The sequence below is a fragment of the Calonectris borealis genome, chromosome 1, assembly GCF_964195595.1.
Source record: "Calonectris borealis chromosome 1, bCalBor7.hap1.2, whole genome shotgun sequence".
Lineage (NCBI taxonomy): Eukaryota > Metazoa > Chordata > Aves > Procellariiformes > Procellariidae > Calonectris > Calonectris borealis.
In genome coordinates, this window is record NC_134312.1 from 2,457,604 (window position 1) to 2,479,507 (window position 21,904).

The 21,904-nt window shown below is 45.7% G+C and overlaps 1 protein-coding gene across 3 annotated transcripts in view; it reads right to left on the reverse strand.

Annotated features, from left to right (window-relative positions):
- EXOC4 (exocyst complex component 4) overlaps nt 1-21,904 on the reverse strand; it is a 404,931-nt gene that overhangs the window by 72,983 nt on the left and 310,044 nt on the right. For all 3 annotated transcript variants that reach the window (XM_075142390.1, XM_075142380.1, XM_075142401.1), the window contains one exon: nt 1,058-1,194. In XM_075142390.1, coding sequence (XP_074998491.1) covers nt 1,058-1,194 — 137 coding nt within the window. The remainder of the gene's footprint in view (nt 1-1,057; nt 1,195-21,904) is intronic.

Consider the following 21,904-nt stretch of genomic DNA (forward strand, 5'->3'; position numbering starts at 1 on the left):
TCCGCAGCCGCTCGCCAGATGAAGCTTCTCCTGAATGAAATCAGGCAATAGGAAATAATTTCTTAATGCTCTTGGTCAGAAAACACAAGGGGCTTTTTCAGCTTCCCCTGCTATCGCCAGCCTCAATTAGCCATTAAAGGAGATTATGTATAGCAGCTATTACAGCCCGCATCGCCGCAGCATCTTTACTGTCTTTCAATGCAAGTATTTATCCCTGCGGCGCGGGGCACGTTCCTGGCCCCCCTCTCCAGGGAGGGCCATTTTACAGATGGGCAACTGGGATGTACAGAGAATAAGTTACTTATCGACTGTTACCCAGGAAATCTATGATAAAGCAAGTATCCGAAGGACTTAAACCCCGCGTCCCAGCATGATAACCCCCTGCCCAGCGGGATCACGCTGCATTCAGCTTCCAGGCTGCGGTTGGGCAAGCAAATCACAGATCACCCGAAAACGCTGATAAATAAAGACAGCTCAGGATAGAGCATTTGATGATCCCTTGGAAGAATAAGTTTACAGAACGGTTTTGGGAAAGTTTCACAGACCCCAGAGTGCGTGTATTTATATGGTGTGTTGTGGTTACTAATTCCTACATTGCCACGAGATCTGAATACCCAATTTTCAATATAATTAATTAAAATATAGCTAAATCTCTTGGGAACACTCAAATGGAAGGACCTGACTTGCTTTACAAGAAAGCAGTAGCTATATACAGGGATTTACGTTAAAGATGATGCCTTATACTCTCCATCTCCCACCTGAGGTCACCTTCTGTCTGAGTAGGAGAAAAGCCGAGTGGTTTCTAAGCTCTACTACCACTGTCATCCACCTTTAAAGAGCCTAAACCACAGTGTGATGTGGATAAGTCACTGGGAAATCAAGACTCTTCATATGCCGATGATGACTACTTCAGATTTTTTCCCCACCTAGAAAGAAATATCCTTGACCGTCCCAGCAGGAATGATTTCTAGAAGTATCTCCTTCCTACTCATGTCAAAATAGCAGAAGCCCAAGAGCGGTATCTCCAGGATATATCGGTTTCCAAGCCTCCCTGTACCTGTAGGCAAGGGTGCAGGTGTCCTTGTACTCCTGGAGTTTCACACACACCATGTTGAGGAACTGATCCGAATAGGCGCTCAAGTCATGCATCAAGTTCATCAGGTCTTGAACAGTCTTCTCCACAATTACCGTGCTCTGGAAAAGAAAGAAAAGCACAAATATGAATAGCTGTTCAGAGTGTATCTTAATTTCAGCCTTCGCATGCTTTGCTAATTAGCGTCACAGATGCAACTGTACAGCTGATGCTCCCTGACGCTGAGCAGATGCTGGAGCAGTCCATGCCACCGAGTGACGTAAAACAGAACCAACGAGGAAAAAGCGGGAACCATGGAAGAGATGAAGAGGGGTGGATTAGGGGTTTGAATATCAGGTCTGAAAGATTTGATTTCTCAGCCAGTGGGTCAGGACCAGCGGAGTTCACAGGTCTTTCCTTCACTAGATGAAACCTCAAAACGCAAAAGTGTGATTTTTAGAGGAACCAGGTACACACAGCTTTGCCGAGCTCTGCTTGGACTTGCAAACCCCGAGCATTTCAGCCTGACCAATATCTCTGAACTCACAGATTGCAGACTGTCCCAAAGACCAGGGATTTCACCCATCACTCCCATTCACACAAACTGCGTGTGCAGGGCACAAGCTTTCTGCCGGCGGCTGAGGTTTAAGCAGCACCTTGCAATCCTTTTGTTACCCCACGCAGTGTATTACAATCATAGGAACAACAGGGCAAATCTGCAAACGGAAAATGCTCATCCTACAGATGAGCACGTTTGGACAGCCTGCAGAAGGAGGTACCGTAATATCTGATAACGTCCGAGCTTTAAAGAGTCCCGTATGAATTTTGGAATTTCTGAGGCACCCCAAGGTGACTTGGTGTGGTATTTGTAACATAGCCTGCTGTATTTAATTGGATTGCTACAAACAAGAGAGAAGGGAGGTTATCAAAGTCCCAGGTTGATGTAAATTGAATTAATGCTAGGCTCGGTAGAGTGAAGGGTTATTTCTGAGCTATGCAGAAAGGCAAAGAAGGAGACTGAAGCATTTGGGAGCCCTGTTTCGTTTGAAAAATTCTGGACTCAAATTATACAGGGGGACCCCAGGGACTTTGAGAGCGCTGCATCAAGGCTGAATTTAGCCCCTTCGCTCTGTTAATCAGGATGTGACGAGCAGTTAGTGACTCAGTTGTTTGCAGAGCAAAATCTCATCAAACCCCAAATCATCGTCTCTGCCATATCCCCACAAGCCCAACTTCCGTCTCTCTATCGATTTCCAGATTAAAGTGCGGCAGCATCGCCCTGATCCATAATCCTGCTCCTCCAGAGCAACCCCTGAGCGACAGGAATTGATTCTGCTCCGCTACCTGTGCCTGATTTGGTGAAAAAGCATCTGCAAACCTCATCCTCATTCAGAGCACACGACTCCTTAGCCTGTGGGGGTTTCAATGAAGGCTTAGTCACCGCCTGTGCTGTTCCTGATACGTCCTTGGCTCGCAACTGTACTTGGAGGGGAAAAAAACCAAAACCTTCTCTTTGGTTGCTCTTGTATCTTATTAAGCTTACTCTTAAGCAAATCACAGGAATTAACCGATCTTTCATATTGTAATTAGCAACAACTTGGGATTATTTTGTCCAAACAAAAATGTAGTCTGGTGTAGCTGCCTCTCAGATGCTCTCGTTTACGCCGCTTCTCCTGTTACTACAAGTATCTGTGTTTTAATAAATATTCAATCCCACCCTGGGCTTGATGCGCACGGAGGAGAACAACCAACCCTAAAGGACTTGCAACCCGGAGTCATCGCAAGCAAATGAAGCAGACAACCGCGCAGAGAGGCTGCAGCAGCCACGGACGCTGTTTTCATACCGAGGGGCTCCGAGGTGTGAGCGCAGCTCATTAACTGCAGGATTCAGATGTCGCCCAGGCTCTTTGCTATCCCTGCTCGGCTGCTGGCGGGGATAAGAATCCACCCAAATGCCACTAAAACGGGAGACCGATCTGGCACCTTTCCCTTGAGAGTAAACTTAAAACCACGTATGTTGGGCTGATAAATCCAGTGGGAAAATAATCTAGTAATTTGGGGAAATTAGATCCATTAGATCCACCGGGCTAGGGGCAGGGCATAATCACACCTGCATTGCATTTGGGCTGGCGAAGGAGCTGCTGTCCTTCAACCTTCAAGCACCAGGGACCACAATCAGTGCAAGGGGGTTCGCTTTGCACCCAAATGGCTTCAAGATGCTCCCACGGCCCGTGTTTGTCTGTCAGCAGAGGAAAAGGCGACTCTCCAACCTGCTGCCGTGAGCCACGAGAACATCTCTGACTGCACAAATGGAAATACAGAAGTTGCTGTGCAGCTTCAATCCAAATCCAAGTCTCCTTCCAGGGGCTGATCCTGATCCTTAAGGGTGAGGCATTAAAGTTAACGTTTATACATAGGGAAGGAAAAAAAAAAAATCCTTCCTAACTCATGTAGCAACCTGAGAGACAAAAACAATTCTCCTCCTCTTCGCATGGATAATCATACTTTTCATTTTCAACTGGTACTTCACTGGTGAGCGGTGGGTAGGATTTCCAGCAGACCCACGCTATTAACTGATCTCTCGTAGCTTACTGGGGAAGGATCTGTCCTTCCAGGCATCCTTGTGTGACAGCAAACTTCATGGGTTGGATGTGCAACCACACAAAGAGGAACCAAACCTGGTCTCGATCTGCCCCATTTCTATTTCTTTACGTAACTCAACATTTGAGCAAACAACTTAAAAATCCCAAGACTGTATGTTAAAAGAGAAAGTCTTGCTGGTTTCTACGTAGTTTCTCCCACTTACTTCCTCCTCTCTACAACAACATTAAAATCACAACTAAGCTCCTGCCAATATCCTGATTTTAGAATAAGATCTTTTGATTTAAAGGAGATACAAAGCTACTTGCATGACTTCAAAAAATAAAAGAAAGAAAAAAGGCGATTACCATATGAAAGAAGACAGTCCCAGATACGTAATGGCTATTTTTCTGTAACATTTTAACCTTTTCCAAAGCAATCCTGACACATCTGCACGTGTCTCTGGGGACGCGATGTATTAGGATGCATTAGGCCATGTTAATACAGCTGGATTCGTTAGCTGGGCCAGCGCAGGATCCTCTGAAACTCCGTGCGAGAAAATGAAAGGCAGCGCACGTATTATCAGAGTTACAATCCAGTTGCCTCTAACCCATCTGGATTCATTAACAGCAAATGGATATGATCAAAGCGTAATTTTATGGCAAGACACTTCAATGAAGCCTTTTAAAAAAACCCCACACTAACAAGGAAACTCATCCACAGAACAATATTCATCTCCTCGCACCTGAAAACGCTGCGTGGTGCTGAATCCTAACATCACGCCGCGGGTATGATTCATTACTCCTACAGCACATCGGGGTGAAGGTTTTAAAAGAGTCTTAAGGCTACTAAAAATAAAAAGAAATTACTTCTTACGACCTCCTGTCCATTAGCTACTGTCGAGGCAATAGGATAAAACACAGAGCACCGCTCGTTATTAGCACCGTGGGTTTTACCTTTAATGTATTTTGCAAACATTTATCATGACTCCTCGATATGGGCCTTATTCTCAGTTGTGCTGAAGCGTCACACAGCTTCGCTGGGCAAAAAACTGGCTGGACGGCCGGGTCCAGAGAGTTGTGGTGAATGGAGTTAAATCCAGCTGGCGGCCGGTCACGAGCGGTGTTCCCCAGGGCTCAGTGCTGGGGCTGGTCCTGTTCAATATCTTTATCAACGATCTGGACGAGGGGATCGAGTGCTCCCTCAGTAAGTTTGCAGACAACACCAAGCTGGGCGGGAGTGTTGATCTGCTGGAGGGTAGGAAGGCTCTGCAGAGGGACCTGGACAGGCTGGATCGATGGGCCGAGGCCAATGTATGAGGTTCAACAAGGCCAAGTGCCGGGTCCTGCACTTGGGCCACAACAACCCCAGGCAACGCTACAGGCTTGGGGAAGAGTGGCTGGAAAGTGCCCGGAGGAAAAGGACCTGGGGGTGCTGGTCGACAGCGGCTGAACATGAGCCGGCAGTGTGCCCAGGTGGCCAAGAAGGCCAACAGCATCCTGGCCTGTATCAGAACTAGTGTGGCCAGCAGGAGCAGGGAGGTGATCGTGCCCCTGTACTCGGCACTGGTGAGGCTGCACCTCGAATCTTGTGTTCAGTTTTGGGCCCCTCACGACAAGAAGGACATGGAGGTGCTGGAGCGTGTCCAGAGGAGGGCAACGAAGCTGGTGAAGGGCCTGGAGCACAAGTCTGATGAGGAGCGGCTGAGGGAACTGGGGGTGTTCAGCCTGGAGAAGAGGAGGCTGAGGGGAGACCTCATCGCGCTCTACAACTACCTGAAAGGAGGTTGTAGCGAGGTGGGGGTTGGTCTCTTCTCCCAAGTAACAAGCGATAGGACGAGAGGAAATGGCCTCAAGTTGTGCCAGGGGGGGTTTAAATTGGACATTAGGAGAAATTTCTTTACTGAAAGAGTGGTCAGGCCTTGGAACAGGCTGCCCAGGGAAGTGGTGGAGTCCCCATCCCTGGAAGTATTTAAAAGACGTGTAGATGAGGCGCTTGGGGACATGGTGTAGTGGGCATGGTGGTGTTGGGTTGACGGTTGGACGCGATGATCTTAGAGGTCTTTTCCAACCTTAATGATTATATGATTCTATGATTCTATAATGTACAGCAGCTCCGGGGCAGGTATAATTTACGCTCTGACCGTAGGGCTTCCACCAGCCCAGACTGACGGAGAATAAACAGACCCAGAGGTATCATCCCAATAATCCCAAAGGGATTGGGATTGTGCAACCCCACCTAACTTTTTAAAATGATTCAATTTCTCTACAGCAAGAGGGCACTCAAGGTAAAATGATGCAGCCAGAGGTATGTTTTCAAGGGTCCCTTAAAATGCAGTTTCAGTACAATAAAGCTGGTTCCCCAACGATTCCCCAACACGCAGAAGAACAGGTCAAACAACAGGTCAAGCCTACACAAACCTTCAGGTTTTTAAATCTGTCCTTTTGTTTTCTCTAACTTCTTGGCGAGGAGCACTTAGATTAGAGGAACGATCTCCACCCTGAATATTTTTTTTGCAGCAATCACAGCTTCTCCCATGCCCGTTCCCTTGGTTCCTTTTTCTTGGGAGAAGGCGGCAAAGATGGGAATGTACCTGTGCAGGGATGTCTTCACCATGTGACGGGCTCTTGAAAAGACAGCAGATGGAGGAAGAGACCTTGGCACTGGAAAGGTTGTTGATTATTAGTATATTATTGCCTATCACTTAAAAATCTCCTCGAGATGCCTTGGCAGAGGAAGGCACCAGATGAGTGCAGGACGTGGCTGTCTTAAAGGAAAAACTAAATAAAGCCTAATCTAAATTTTAAGCTGGAGTATAGCTGACACTCCATGATTTATACGGAGAACAGCTGTAATTAAAGGCACGTCAGGAGAGACAAAAGGTTTTCAAACCGAGGAAGCCTCCGCCTGCCCCAGCAGGAACGCACCATCCATACAGATTTGTGCTGCTCGATGCAGCCTCGCCTGTCTCGGGTGCCGTGTGCCGTGTCATCATCCATTACGGTGACAAACTTCCTCACGAATTGCTCCGGTTCCTCCCATGGAGGTGGGGTGCAGAGCTGGGGGTTGCACTTGGAAACCGCGTGGTTGTGGTTTAGGAGATGGTGGAGTGTCTCCTTTCCTGCTGGGAAGGCTGGCGTTGCTTTCTTGTAGTAGCTGTGGGTGTTAGGCTGATCCCTCACTCTGCGATGGGCTGCAGAAATGAACTTGCAGAGGTTGGGATGGAGGCAATGAAGCTGATGGGCATGCGGTGAAAGTCGGCTCTGGATCCATCTGAAGGCCAGCAAAGCGTGGGGTGATCTCCCAGCATCTTGCCGTTGGGTTCAAGCATCTCGCAAAGCCATATCCCAGGGTCCCGGAGGGATCTCTGGCTCAGGAGTCCCAGTGCAGTCCCGGTGCCGTCCCTGCCCCACGGCGTGTGCTGGGGAAAGCCGAACGCCAGGAAAGTCCCCCTTTTAACAAAGATCCCAAGGAAACGGCATCCAGCAAAGATCCGTTTCAGCTTCTTTTCTCATATCAAAACTTCACTCTTCCTCGTTCCCCTCTGGGCCCACTCTCCATATTGCAGCGTTGGCTGTTCCCATCCCACCTCTCCAAACCTCTTTGCAGGCAGCTGCCCAACTGCTGCCCGCGCCGTGCCCAACCCAAGTGTTCAAATAACAGAGGAGGTTTAGGCAAAATGTTTCCACCAGTCCCAGGGTGCCTGGGATGTTGTTTGCTTTTTTTTCTGTCTTTCTGCTCAGCGGCTCCATCTCATTTGCTTCCAAGTTGGGAGCTGCTTGGCCTGAAACGGGGCCAGAGGCTGCCCAGCATCTCCCTTGGCACAGCAACACCCACGGGAGTGCAAGGGGGATGAAAACTTTTGAGGCCTGGCTCAGCATCACCACCGATGGGTATCACACCAGCATAATGCCACTGGCTGCAAAAAGATATAATGGGGTTGTGGAGAGAGGACTGAGCTCGATGTGCTCTTAGATGTTGGCCTGGCAGAGAGAATTCTGCATAAAAATGTGCAATTCCCCAAATACGATATAGGATCCGGTGTCTAGGATCCAGGATCTGGGGTTAATTTTAATATGACATTATCCAGTACTTAAAGGGTGGCTACACAGAGGACAGAGGCTCTCTCTTCACAAGGAGCCCCATGGAGAAGACAAAGGCCAATGGGTACAAGTTGCACTGGAAGATGTTTCGTCTCGACCTAAGACAGACATTTTTTGCAGTGAGAACAATCACTCACTGGAACAACCTCCTCAGGGACATGGTAGAGTCCCCATCGCCGGAGGGTTTCAAGATGCAACTGGAGAGGGTGCTGGATAATCTCACCTCGCCTCCCTTTCCCATGAGAGGTTGGACCAGACGATCTTTTCAGGTCCTTTCTAACCTGGGCTGTTCTATTCTATGATTCTATGGTCCATTAATAACATGATTAATTTTATTAGGACATTTACAGAGACTAACGGGGTTTCAGCAGCCGCGGGAGCTTTGCCAAAATCACACCCAAGGCAATCAGCTCTAAAATAGGAAACCCACCTGCCCGAGCTGCCTCCCCAGCCCCTGCCCCCACCTGCCATCCTGCCTCCCCCTGCGCTCTGACCCGCGATGCTCCGCAGCATCAGGCTGCCAGTTGCAATTTGGTTATTCTGCTGTCAATTAATAACGGTTTGTTACTCAGCAGGCGGGTGAAACGGAGCTCTGCAGCGATCTCCCAGCATGTGCTTTGCTTTACCAGTGTTTGCTTTACCAGTTGAACTGCTTAAATACCTGAACAGGCTCTTGTGAGCTGATAAATATCAAGTGCTGTCAGCGCCTTGAAGGGCAACGGGAGATGGAGATAAAAAACACAAATGCATTTACTCCCTTTGCCCAAATTCCAGCAGTTTAACAAATACCTTGCGAGGCCACTGAAATAACTGTTCTCTCATCTCGTTAGATGATATTGCATGTTAGTAGAGCAGAGTTAGAGATGGAAATCATTCAAAACTGAAAACCAGGAGCTGGGGACCCAGTCTTCCCTGAATATTGCAATAAGCTGGCTGCTTAAGCCTACTTGATGTCTAAAAAATAGCCAACATAAACCCCGTGGCCGGGAGAGCGGGCACGGGCTGGGCAGGAGAGCTGGGTGCTGCCCCAGCTCCATCACTGCCATGCGGAGTCAACCTGCACCCCTATTTCAGTATATCAGCACTGTGGTTACTCCCACTAAAATAGAAAAAAACCCCAACCCTGAACCAACTAAGCTTTTTTTTTTTTTAGCTAAGAGAGGAAAGAGGATAGCCTAAATTGTCTGTTTTACTGATTAGTGGTTATTGCGCACTGAGCGATAAGGGAGCTTTTTCAATTTGTTTTCTTCTGTGGCACATCCAGGGTTTACAAAGGGCTGGAGTTTTTAGTATGTATCAATTCAAATACGTGTTTAAATGCAAAAACTCTTTTTACGGTCTCAAAATCTGATAGCCTGCTTTTCTCATACAGCATTTTTTTCAGCGAAATTCATTATTCCAGTATCAGTTCTGCAGAATCCTGCCCGGTTACTATGGTTATACTACATCCTACTACAACTTTGCTTCTCAAATGCTCCTAACTCCGAGGGATTTTTTTTTTTAAACTGTAACTCTGCCTGTTTCACTGCAAGTGATATTTTTCTTTTTATGGGCTTTAGTCTGCGAGGTCCTGAGTGCCTTCACCCCCACAGATGTGAACGGGAGCCCAGGATACGCTGTATTTCTCTCTCCCCTTCAAACGTGATGCTGCAGCAGCCAAACGAGTGCACAAACAAGGTCTTGGATAGCTCTTATGTACCTGGCACTGTGTGATCCAGAAAACACTTGCTCCAGTGAACTAGAGTATTGATGAAGAGCAAAAGGTACATTTTTTATAAAACGGAGAACATGTACCGTAAAATCTTATTACTGTATTACCTTGACCATGCAGAAGAACTGTTTTCTTCCTCTAAACACTGTATTTATCATTTAGGATTTCACAGAGTCCATGATTTGAACACACGAGCCTCTATTATACACAAAGTTAACATTAACTGCGGCCAACCCTGCTGAAGTCCAGTAAGTGCACAATCACTCACAACTCTTTAAAGCACAGAAAGAGGAGTCTGCCACGAGTACTTTCAAACTACGCTCTGCAACTATTTAAAAAAAAAGCGAAATGATACTCATCGACTCTGCAATTTGAACAAAAGCCCTCGCAGTCTAAAAGCACACGTGCCTTTTCTGCAATACGTGAGGCCAAATCCCACAGCCGGGGAAGGCTGGAGAGGAGGCACAGGTATTGCCGGATGGGATTTTTCATCACATTATTTGTCCAAATTTGAGATAGGTTTTTGCTCCAGATTGTGCTTCACAGCAAGGAGAAGTTTACTTAGAAAGATTTCCCCAAATTTCTGATTAAACTAAGTCCCTCCTTACAGCATCACAGTCCAGAATCGGCCAACATCTACCTTCATGATTTCTCACGTCATGTAGGACAGGGACTTAACATCTGGGTTGCAATTCAGCTCTTCTTCACTACCCTTAGTGACTGCTGTAGACTGATGCTCACTCACGTACGAGACTACAGCTCAATTGTCCCACCAGAAACCAATTTTGCCACCATCAAGACAGAACAATGTGACTAGAAAACTACGTATGAAAAGCTTTTTCCAATGAGAAATGCTCCACTCACCTGCCTACTCTACGTAGCCCAGATGGACTAGACTTGATGGTTATCATGACACTTCTGTTCAGACATTTGCAAAGAAAAAGGAAAAAAAACCCTTTTCTTTTTGACCTCCTGAATGCCTATGACATTAGAATATTTTTCAAGTTCCTTATTTATTTTATTTAAGCCTTCTAGGCCAGTCATAACAAGATCCAGCGGACGGGAGCTGAAGCTGGATCATACCAGTGCAGAAACGAGCCACGTGGTTTTTAACAGTGAAGGTAATTAACCACACGAACAGCTTGCGGTTGCGTGTGCTGGATTCTCCATCTCTGCAAGGCTCTAAATCAAGCACAGGTGCTTTTCTGAAAGATAAGCTACATTCAAACCAGAGTTACGGAGTTAATGCAGAAATAACTGGGTGAACTTCTATGGCTGATTATACTAGAGATCAGATCCATTTATTCTGATTTTAAGCTCCAATACATTCCACGGCAAAAGATGCCCAAGGTATGGTTAAAAACAACTAGCCAAACAAAACCACCTGCCACCCCAGAAGCTCTCACACAGACATATCTAAAAGCAGTGGCATTTTCTTTTCCAGAACTAGCAATGCAAATCTGTCCCCTAAAAAGACACCAAATCTCCCAAATTCCCCAGAAAATGGGAATTCTCAGCACATCATCTCTTAGCCAGTGCCCAGGAGCTTGCCAGCATGCCAAAAAAGGGATCGGATACAGCGGGTCCATCCTGCTGGAGATGGACCATCAGCAGGGGCCCCTGAGCATCCCCTGCCGAGGTGGCTCTCACCTCCGAAAACACGCTGCTGTAAATCACGGAAGCATCTGCTTGAGGAGATGTCTTTCGATAGTCTTCAAACAAACAAACGCGCATCCCCGATGCCAAGCAGGCTGCTAACTCAGCATTGTTACAAGCTTAAAAAGCAGGACATAGAAAAGTTAACACCTGGATAAGGATTTTCCTCCATTCGTTCCCATCGCACATCCACGCGTGCAGTGCAGGGGACGAGCAGGGAAGGAAAAATGAGGTTGCACCAGGGGAAAGTTTGTGACAGTCCAATCTTCCAGCCCTTAGATTACTCTCCCATCAGAGGCACTGGCACTCGAGACATTTAAATCTTCATTGAATGATACAGTAGTAAGTGCATAATAAGGAATACTGCTGCCTTGGCAGGGAGATGGACTGGATAACTTAATAGGTCTTTTGTATCTCTCACTTCTCTGATCCAGCTGAGTTCTGTAGCTATTATTAAAGGCATTTTTTAAGGTATTTTAATTTACTTCTCCAAATGGATTTCCATTCATTCACTCTCACCAAGTGAATGTTGTCAGGGACATTAGCAGCATGATAAAATAGCTGTAGCTTCATGCTGGTTTTAATGTGTTACATACACAAGAAAAGTCATTAGCTCTTACCCTTTAATATACCCTCTTTACTGCTGCATAACTGTTTATCACTCGAAAGTGCCAGGCACAGACCACGCTCTTCCTTTATTAATCAATATACATTTGTGCAAGGCTCCAATGAAAAGGAATAACATCCAGTTATTTCAAGCACGGTTTGTACTGCAGAAGCTGAAAAGCTCGTCCCTGACATTTTCAGCCCCCCTGAATATTCCCAAAGTGGCTCTTCTCAGGATTTTACACAACTTTCCCAATTACAGGTAAACTCACGGCAAGGTTACGATTTATTTCCCATGTACTGAGTGGCAGGATTCTTCCTCCTTTGTAATACCTGCTCTAGAACACCATTAGCAGCTGCAACACGATACAAACTGAACGTGGACCACGAGATTAATGATGCTCAGAAGCAGGCCATCAATTTTGGAAGCAGAGTGAACCTCGGTTTTTAACAAATGTTTTCATATGGCTAGCCCAGTTTGGAAGAGTAAGACCCATCTGTATTATTTTTATGAATACTGTATGTGCTCCGAGCTCTCTTTTCTTCAGTCTTGGAGCCCCAGCATTTAAAGCATACTTACGTATTAAAAATTTCTTGCTAGGGAGAGGGCATACGCGTGCCCCATGTGGAGGAGAGATGCTCCTGGAAAGACACAGTGACCACAACAAGGGCAGCTGGCTGATGCAGAAACAAAAGCAATTGGAAATAATAGATGGAGAATGGCTTAGCAGACTGAGCCCCTAAAAGAAGATGATATTGCGCCCCTGGATTTATGGTGTCCATGCGGACACCAACCGCAAAGACTATAACTATGATCTAAATTCAACATGAATTAATGAAAATGCAAAAGATCACTAGAAACAAAATGGCCAAATTTTGTTTTTGAGGGCCACAAAGATGATCAGGGGGATGGAACACCTCTGCTGTGAGGAAAGGCTGAGAGTTGGGGTTGTTCAGCCTGGAGAAGAGAAGGCTCCGGTCAGACCTTATTGCGGCCTTTCAGTGCTTAAAGGGGCCTATGAGAAAGATGGGGACAGACTTTTTAGCAGGGCCTGTTGCGACAGGACAAGGGGGAATGGTTTGAAACTAAAAGAGGGGAGATTCAGACTAGATACAAGGAAGAAATTTTTTACACTGAGGGTGGTGAACCACTGGCACAGGTTGCCCAGAGAGGTGGTAGATGCCCCAGCCCTGGAAACATTCCAGGTCAGGTTGGACGGGGCTCTGAGCAACCTGATCTAGTGGAAGATGTCCCTGCTCATTGCAGGGGGGTTGGACTAGATGACCTTTAAAGGTCCCTTCCAACCCAAACCATTCTGTGATTCTATGATCCTAAATAAATACATGAACCACATGTAAAGGCTTAACAGTCAACCCAGGCTGAGCTCTAACCGCTCACCCAGGGTGAGCTTCTGGAATCAGAAAGAGGCCATTTCACTAAAATTACAAGACCATTTGTCAGATTCTGGAACAAGTGTCTAAAAGCCTCATTTGTAGGGTTAAATTACAATGTAGAGTGATAACACCGATGCCCCTAGTGGGTTTCTAGAAGGTAACAGCCAATATAGGGTGGATCCCGAAAGGTCACTCAAACCTCACCTTAGAGCACTGCAATTCACATTTGGTTCACTCTTCATTAACTCAACCATAATTAATGTGATTAAGAACTCTGTATTTTCCAAAGCAATCCTTGGGAAACATGAGGACAGTGCAAAGGCCCTACAAGAGGGTCCAGCTAGCTACATGCAATGGATTCAATTCCTAGCCACATCCAAAAGTATATTAAAATTGGCAGTTAAATTTATTGTATTGTTTTCTGTGGCTTGACTTTATAAGCCAGCACAGATGAAAATGCAGTTAAATCACAGGGACGGTATATGTTTCCTTTTTCCAGAGGCAGTCGTAAAAAACAGTAGACCAACTCAGCCTTGTTTAAGCACCCTAGTTAAACTAGTTAAAAAAGCCTTTTTTCCCTAAACAATAGTTTGGGATTCATCCATACATGATCCTTTTCTAAATGCGGGAACTAGAGAGTAAAGAAGAGAAATCTCAAATATTCCAAAATGCTTTTAAAGGTCATCTACCAGCCACTAACTCGAGATGGATTTCTGCAATTCAGCAGCTGTATTCTGGCTAAAACCCTTCCTACATTGGTTTTGTTGAGAACTTGTTGCCACACGTAATGTAGCCGCGTGCACGCAGGGCTGGACATTACCATTGACAGCGATGATCAATGGGCCACACCAACAGCCACCAGCTCCCAGAGAGCTGCCCTCAAGTTGGAGCTATTGGATTCTGCAGGGCTAAGGTTGATCTTAATTGTAAAGGGGAAAAAAAAAAAAATTATAAGGGGAATTTACACCCCAATGCACACAAGAGGCCAGAGATGGCCAGAGGATGACAATTTGGTTTCACAGCAACTTCTGATGTTTCTCATTTAGGTTGCCCACAATAGAATGGGCAAAATCAAGACCTTTTCCACACTTCCATTAGAACAGAGCTGTGCTGAAATGCTATTTATAGACAAAACTGATCTCTGCCTGTCTCAGTGGTTAGGGAACCAATAGAAAAGACAGAAGTTTTTCTCCTAGACCATTCAGTCTGCAGAAGGACTTGAACTTGGATATCCTATTGCACAGGCCAATGCTCTAACCACTAGACTCTCCAGGATGACAGAGACGTTGGACTCCCCAACCCCGATTTCCTTTGCTTCCAAAGGATTTCAAACAAATGGTATGGAGAAATCACAACAGAAGTCAGCAAGAAGATGCCTTGCAACCACCTCCAGACATAACCTTAGTAGAGCTGAGGTCCTCTCAGAACAGCTTCCCCTGCTCCTCCTCCCAGGTACGACTTAGTAAGCAAAAAGCAAAGTAAAAAAAAAAAAACTAGGAAATGAGAAGCAATGTACTCGAGGTAAAAATTAACACACATATACGTCTACACGCACAAATAGAATCCAAATATCCCTTATCTTGTGAAATCTTAATTTTATAAAACCCTTGGCATTATGCAGAGCTTCCTACGTTGGAAACCACAAAAGGATCAATCATCTCTTCTCCTGCAAAAGGAAGCAGAGGAATTAAAAGCTCTATAGTTTCATTTATTCCCCTTGTTTACTTTTCTGCATTTACTCTTGTGGCATGAGCAGGGTTCAACCAATTTAAGGGCAGCTCGGGGTGCCCTCACACAGCACTGGAGTCCAGCGCCAGCCCAACAGGGAAGACGGAGCGTTAAGTGCTCTGCCCAAAAAGCACAGAGAGGAGAAAACTCATACGTTGCACGTGACGGTATCACTTGTGATTTATTCAATAAATTAAGCCTTATGTTCTACACATCAAAGACTAAGGAGATCACAGTTCTGTCCCTGGATGTCTCCAAAGGATTATTTTGAAATTCCTCATGCATGGAGATTGTGAGCAGCTCTCTCCAAGTACCCGACAGCTTGTATTAACATCGCATTAATCAAAACTGAGTGACCACTTAAAACCCCTGGAGATTCGGGGCTGACAAACTCTTCTGCTCAGGAGATGGGAGAACAGACAACACCAGCCTTTGATTTTTGCAAAAAGAAGTAGCAATTACAATAAGACTCGCGAGCTGGGTGCAAAATTTAAACACTATTAAAATACTTTTCTCTCCTGCTTGAACAAACCTATTTGCCTCTTCTTCACTCGGACCCCACCTGACTCAGACAGGACCAACTGTGGGACCATTTCTGAAGCACGGTGCTTCCAAGTGTGAGACGTGGTGTGAGGATGGAAACCAAGAAAGCCGTATTCACGTACCACAATTTTTGGGAAGCAGTGATGAATTTGGAAAATGCCGTTAGCCTGCAGAGCACTTTCCCTTTCAGACTGACCATCTCCAGTAGGAAAGGTTGGCCACACCAGCTTAAAACAGTGTGGAAATGGGATCACTTGCAGAGCATCTCATAGACGGGGCACAGCTACCGCCAAAGCAACTTTCAACCATCCCATTCATCCAGAGAGGGATGGAAAAAGAAAACCTCTCACAAAGCTCCAGCTAACACCTTTCAACATAAACCAGGGTCTGGATGGGGGCCAAGCTCTGTGATAAATATTTGTGTTAGGAGCCAGCCGCCCTGTTTGCCTGGCACTGTAAAATCAAATGTCATGTGTTGAGGAACACTCCTGTAGATAAACCCTGAATTACACGTCAGGGGAACCCGTACTTCATCCGACTTTGTCCTCTCCTGCTTTCACAAGCACAATACCCAGGCTGACAAGACCCCAACCATGCTGCTGTGGTATTTTATCACAGTCTGCCTACAGACCTCTACATTAATCCAAAAAATCAAACCAAACTCGAAGCAAAGAAGTATTCTGTTGCACTTCACTACATGATGAATATTTCTACTCCTTTGAGCCCCCTGCAAGGAGCAAAAAGAACTAAACGAACTACTCAGCAGTTTAGCAACCATCTGCTCATAACGCAGGAATTCCGTCGTAGCAAAGAAACGCAGAGCTCTGCGCAACCGCAAAATCCCGCTTCCAAAATACAGCCAAAGGGCAGTGAAAAAGAAGTTGTCTTCCCCCAAATCACATTCTAGGAGGAAGGAAAAAAAAAAAAAGATCAAACTGGAAAATGAAAGACCCACTGGGTCAGCTCATTACGAGAGATGTCTAATAACAGCGGAGATGCCATTGTTCAATTCCCAGCCAGAGCCGGCAGAGCAGTAATGAGCAGCCCCGCTCAGCAAATGGTCTGGACGATACCATAGATCTTCCCTTCCCATCTCTGACTTGTGTATCATTTCCTGACAGTCCCATCTCCCCTTCCGAGCAGATGGCTCCCTACAGTACATCTTTAAGAGACCTCCCAGGCAGTTACGGATGGCAGAGAATGAGCATTTTGTTTTATCGCTTGCTCATACATTATTTTCCCCATGCTAATGACAGTCAAGCTATTGTCCTGTGAATAAATCCATTTAGGCCTCGCAATGTTGGCTGCAAGTGAGAAGGAGAGGGAGCAGAGGAAGCCAAACTTGGCACCAGCAGAGCACAGATACAGTCATCCACAAAACATTCATCTATTAACCAAACAGCAGCATTTCCAAACCCAGCAGGGTCACGGCGGAGCCCTGCTGGGAAACAGAAATTAACTCCGAACGGAGATAATTTGTCTCTTGAATGTTGTCATATTTGCAAGATCTCTCCGGCAATGCTGTGCTGCTAAGAGGAGCGATATTCCCGACAAGTGAACCAGATGAAATGCAGGCTTCCTCGGGAAGCCAGGTGGCACTCAAGATCGCTCGTGCCCTCTTTCTGCCTCTGGAAGTAGCGCTTTGAATGCAAAGAGAGCGGAGGAGAAATTTGTCTCCGACGTCAAGACATTGCAATTAATGGCAGCAGATTTGATTCCGTTCCTTGTAGAAGGAGCAAATTAAAGCAGCTCAGTTACTACCAGGCTACTACTCAGTTACTGCTTGCTTGGTTTTTTGTTTCATTCCTTTGTAGGAGAAACATTTTTCTTCTTATCCAGAAAAAGCTGTGTCCAGGCCTGATGGGGAACATGCATCGGACGTGCCAGGGCGGTGGAAGTGTTGAAGAAATGAGACAGTCATCCCATTGGGAGCTTGTACAGGGCAGGAGGCAGTTAGACATTTTGGGACTGCCACCAGGCAAAAAAGATGGGAATTTCTGGAGAGCGAAGAGTCGTTTTAAATATTAAGTGCTTAAAAGGGGAGATGCATTACTGCAACAAGGGGTCAATCCGTATTTATGCATCTTCCACTCAAGCAGCACGAAGCAGGCTGATGAATGTGGCCATACAATCTCTCCAAAAGGAATTTCCTTAACTCCCTCCAAGTGAAGAGCCAACTAAATACCCTTGAGAAATGTTTTTTTTTTTGCCGAACTGTATTCACAAGCTTTCTTCTCTCAGCAGAATCGCTGCCTGTCGCTATAGAGCACCCTGTCTGAAAAAGGGAGGAAATTTTCCTGAAATGTCCGACTCTGAGAGCAGTCAGGCCAAGCTCTGTTTTTCAAGAAACCAACCCCACACCTACGCTGGCAAATTTTGCAACTTCCATGTCAACAGAAGCCCAAAATTGGGAGATTAAACCTGGATGGCACTAGGGATGAAACCTTTTTCTAGTGCAAGACTTCTGCTCCTAAAAACCACCAGTGTGGCCCTCACAGGCTGCAAAGACGTTCTCAGGATTGGCTTTCTGCAGTGAAGGGTTCTCTTGATGGTGTGCAGCCTCACATAGGTAAAAAATTATTCCGTCGCCACTTTTCAGACAGCCTGAGAATGCCTAAGCCCTGTGTTAATTCAGCATCTGGATGGACAGCCATGAATTGAATCAAGTAGCGCCGAGTGATACAGCAAAGACTTCTGTTGTCCTGCCCATACAGTCTTATCGTCCATGATTAGGGGGTGTCATGTCTAATCTAAATGTCCTTTCTCACCATCTCTTATTTGCCTCCAAGCTGTGAACAGGGCGAGCAGAGAGCTGGTTCAGCGCAGACAGCAAAGCCTATGAAGTGCTGCACAACCACACCGGGCAGCAAAGGCAGAAGGAGAACGCGCACAGCACATCCATCGCCCCATGTCAGATAAATCTCTTCCTCACTCCCATGTCCCATTCACCCACGCATCATCTCACTCACCGACACACCTTCAGCTTGAAGAATTCAAAGGCAGGGAGTGTTTTCTGATAGACCTCAAGGAACAAAAGTAGCTGAGGTCAAGTGCTCGAGGTGATCCTGAGTAGTTCAGTTATCACAAAAATAAAGCATTCCTTACTACTGAATCTGGAAGTCCTTCCAAACCATCGTTGCTAAGACCACACTTTGTGACCAAGAAGTTGGAAATGGCTTATAATAAGCCTGAGTCCTTTGAAAAACAGCTCAACTTTCTGCTAAAAGGTTTCGTTGGTCCACTCCTTAAAAAAACATTACTAAAATTAAGTCCCAGAGCAAGACGCAAAGTTTTGGATCAAAAACTGGCCAAGAGACAGCCAAAAGTATTGCCACTGAAAACGTCCCATTTGCAAGTGAAGAAGACTGTCTTAAGCCTCTGTATCAAATCTCGTGGTGTTTAATCTACTCATTACTGAGCTGCAGAAAGGTGAGTAGCTCTGAGCAGATCCCTTTGCAGATGACTCCAAGTTCCCTACACCACTGCAGCCCCAAGGGAGAGACGGTGAAGTTCAGGTGGACCAAACTCAGTAGCCTGCACGAGCAGGCACTGATAAACAGCTTTGAGTATTATTATTGCTTGGAATTAGAGGAAAAGTAAAGCACTAAAGCAATATAACTCTACATACCCTTCAACAGGAGCTACGGGGAAGGAAAGCCTGGCTGCTTTGAAGACAGACTTAATATCTTTATGAAAAGCAGATTATATGATGCTGTGCATCTGATGGTAGGGAGTGGGACTTCATGACCCAAGAGGTCCCTCAGCACTGTGCTTCTAAATCCAGCCTAGAGGAAAATATCAGACCCATTTTCACACCTCGCTGGACTCTAAATTAATTACTGGCAATTCAAAACCGAAACAAGCAAATAGTTTTTATTCGACACGTAATGAGAGCTTAGGATTCACTTACACGGGAGTGCGTGATTAGATTCGGCGACGGGAGGTATCAGGGAGGCACGGGTTTCGGCGGCATTCACAACGGGGCTGACCGTTTACACATCTATCAAGGCAATCCAGAGCTGTCAGACTTAATGTGATTTGGAAAGGATATTGCACGCAGCGTTTAGGGATCAAGCTGAACTATCAGAGACCATGATGAAGCCTAATGAATAGGGAAGATTTCCCGCAGTCTCTTTTATTTATTTATTTTTTACAGCAGGCTCCAAGAGCTCTTCTTGCTGACCATTCCCAAGATGGAAGGGAAGATTGTGTAAGTCTTCCTATGGTAGCTCTTACGTTCCCCAAATTTCTACTTCTAGAAAAGAATCAAAGCGTAGACAAGCATCTTTACAGCACCACATTTGCCATACAAATACGCCTACCGTCCAAGCCATGGGGCCAGATTAAAAAATCATCTCTTGAAAGTTCAGGGACTGAAGAGGTGTGAGCAGAAGGACACAAATCTGACAACCTTCAACATGGGATATGCAGCTCTGATTTTCCGAGGAGCCAGGTGTCCTGCTCCCACCAATGGCACACAGGAGTGCAGATCTTAAAATCTTCAGGGGCTCGGAGAGATGAGGTGATGGATTAAAATTCGATGGCCAAGCCATCTCCTCCACTCCACTTGATAGTATGATCTAGGGGTATCTCACCCACCTGTGAATCTTCTCCCAAACCTTCACAGAACTCCACATCATACGTTACGGTAAACTGAGATCAGGGTATGTCTGCTTGAAAATATCGTGAAAACTACAGGTTTTCAGCAACTGATTCACAAATGGATCAGATATCCTCACCTTTCCAGCAACAACCATTGAAAGGACAGGGCAGATGGCTGGGGGCAGTAAGTCATTCAGCCATGTAATTTTAATTTGCTGCCACATGTTTATTAGAGCTTTCAGGAGATACTGGCCCAATCTGCACTGTCGTAAGCGATACTGAATTTTAAAATTCACAGGAGGTAATACAAAAGAATATGAGGCACATTTTTTTCTGAATAACATCAGTATGATAGAAAATGTGAGAATGACCACAAGGAAGCTCTGCTGTGTTAAGATTATATTGGGTAGACATCACTGCTGTGGGAAACACCGCTGGCCAAGTAGGCTTTCTAAAAGATGAAGAAAGAAAGGAGAAAAAAGCCCATAAGCATCCATATGATAGAATTACAGCTTGCCAGATTTTTTTAACCTTTCTCATTACCCCATACCAGTGGGGGACAAGAGGCCAGGCAGGCAGGTGGGTGATTTCATTACTAGGGCACAGTCCTGCACCGGCCAGGCTCTCAGCCAGCTTCTCAGCAATGCTTAATCTGCTCCAAGAAGCCAGAACGTGTTTTTGTGTCCCCCAAATTCCTCCTGAATACACTTCCTTCAGATCTGAAGACTCCTTGGGCAATACTGGGTTCCTCTTGGAGATAAGTAGTTATCCTACCCCCAGTGAGAACTCCTGATGGCTCCTTCTGTCGCATTATTGAACCGTGCAGCAGAGCCACAAACACTCTGGGGAAATGCAAACAGAACCCACATCAGATGCTTTTTAAAGATAGTTTGTTTCTAATAAAATCAGAACTGAAAACAAAACATTATTCTATCTCACACAAGCCCAACATCAACAGTTTCATAAAATAAGTGTTTTCTAACAGCTGCACCTAAATTTCATCAACATGTTAATAAACACATTAGATAATAATCACTGTGAACGACACAATTCTGAAAACCCACCTCTGTCATTCTGCGGTTACTCAAAACGTAGCCCCATTAACTACAATGGATTCAATCTTCTTTTGCTGACACGTTTGACTTAAATGTGAAGGATGTATAGGAGACACAGAAATCTCATTATCCCTGCGTTAAATGAATGTGGATGCAAGTGATCATGAAAATATTACTCACAGATGTGCTTTGGGCAAACCTTTGCTTGGCATGCACTACCAGACTCATTCACCTTCGTCTGCCAACACACCTTAGTCCTGAGTTACAGATCTTCAATCGTTTGAGCCTTAAGCTGTCCCAATATCCACCAATTTAGAGGTGAAGCGCTCCATCTTCCCCAAGCCTGCCTGCCCAGGGTACCAGCACCCAGCCCCAGGCATCCCCAGCACACTCTGCCAATGGATTTTTAAAACTGTAATTTAATAACCCCCTAAAAGTAGACGTCACTTATGGCACCAGAAGATTTATTTTTGCTTAAAATCTCTTTTTTTGGGGAAACCTTCAACACGAAGGGTTTTGAGCCATCCCTGGAATTTCCTTATCATAGGGAAGACGCAACTGGCAACATCATGAACTGGGCTGCAATCAGGCACTTACACAAATATACGGTCCCTTCTCCTCTCTCCCTTAACCTGAAACCACGGTCTTTTAGCCTCTCCTCTCCGTTCCAGGAACTGCGTAGCCCCGTGGCCACCACCAACACACACGTCCCTTCCCATCTCCCGATGCGATATGCAAAGCTGCTCGTGAATGCTGGAAACGGGACAAATCCTGATGTTTGCCTTCACAGACCTCCTTAGCTAGGGAAAATTCAGTGAGCAATTGTGGAGTAAACTCTGAATAAAGAAAGTGA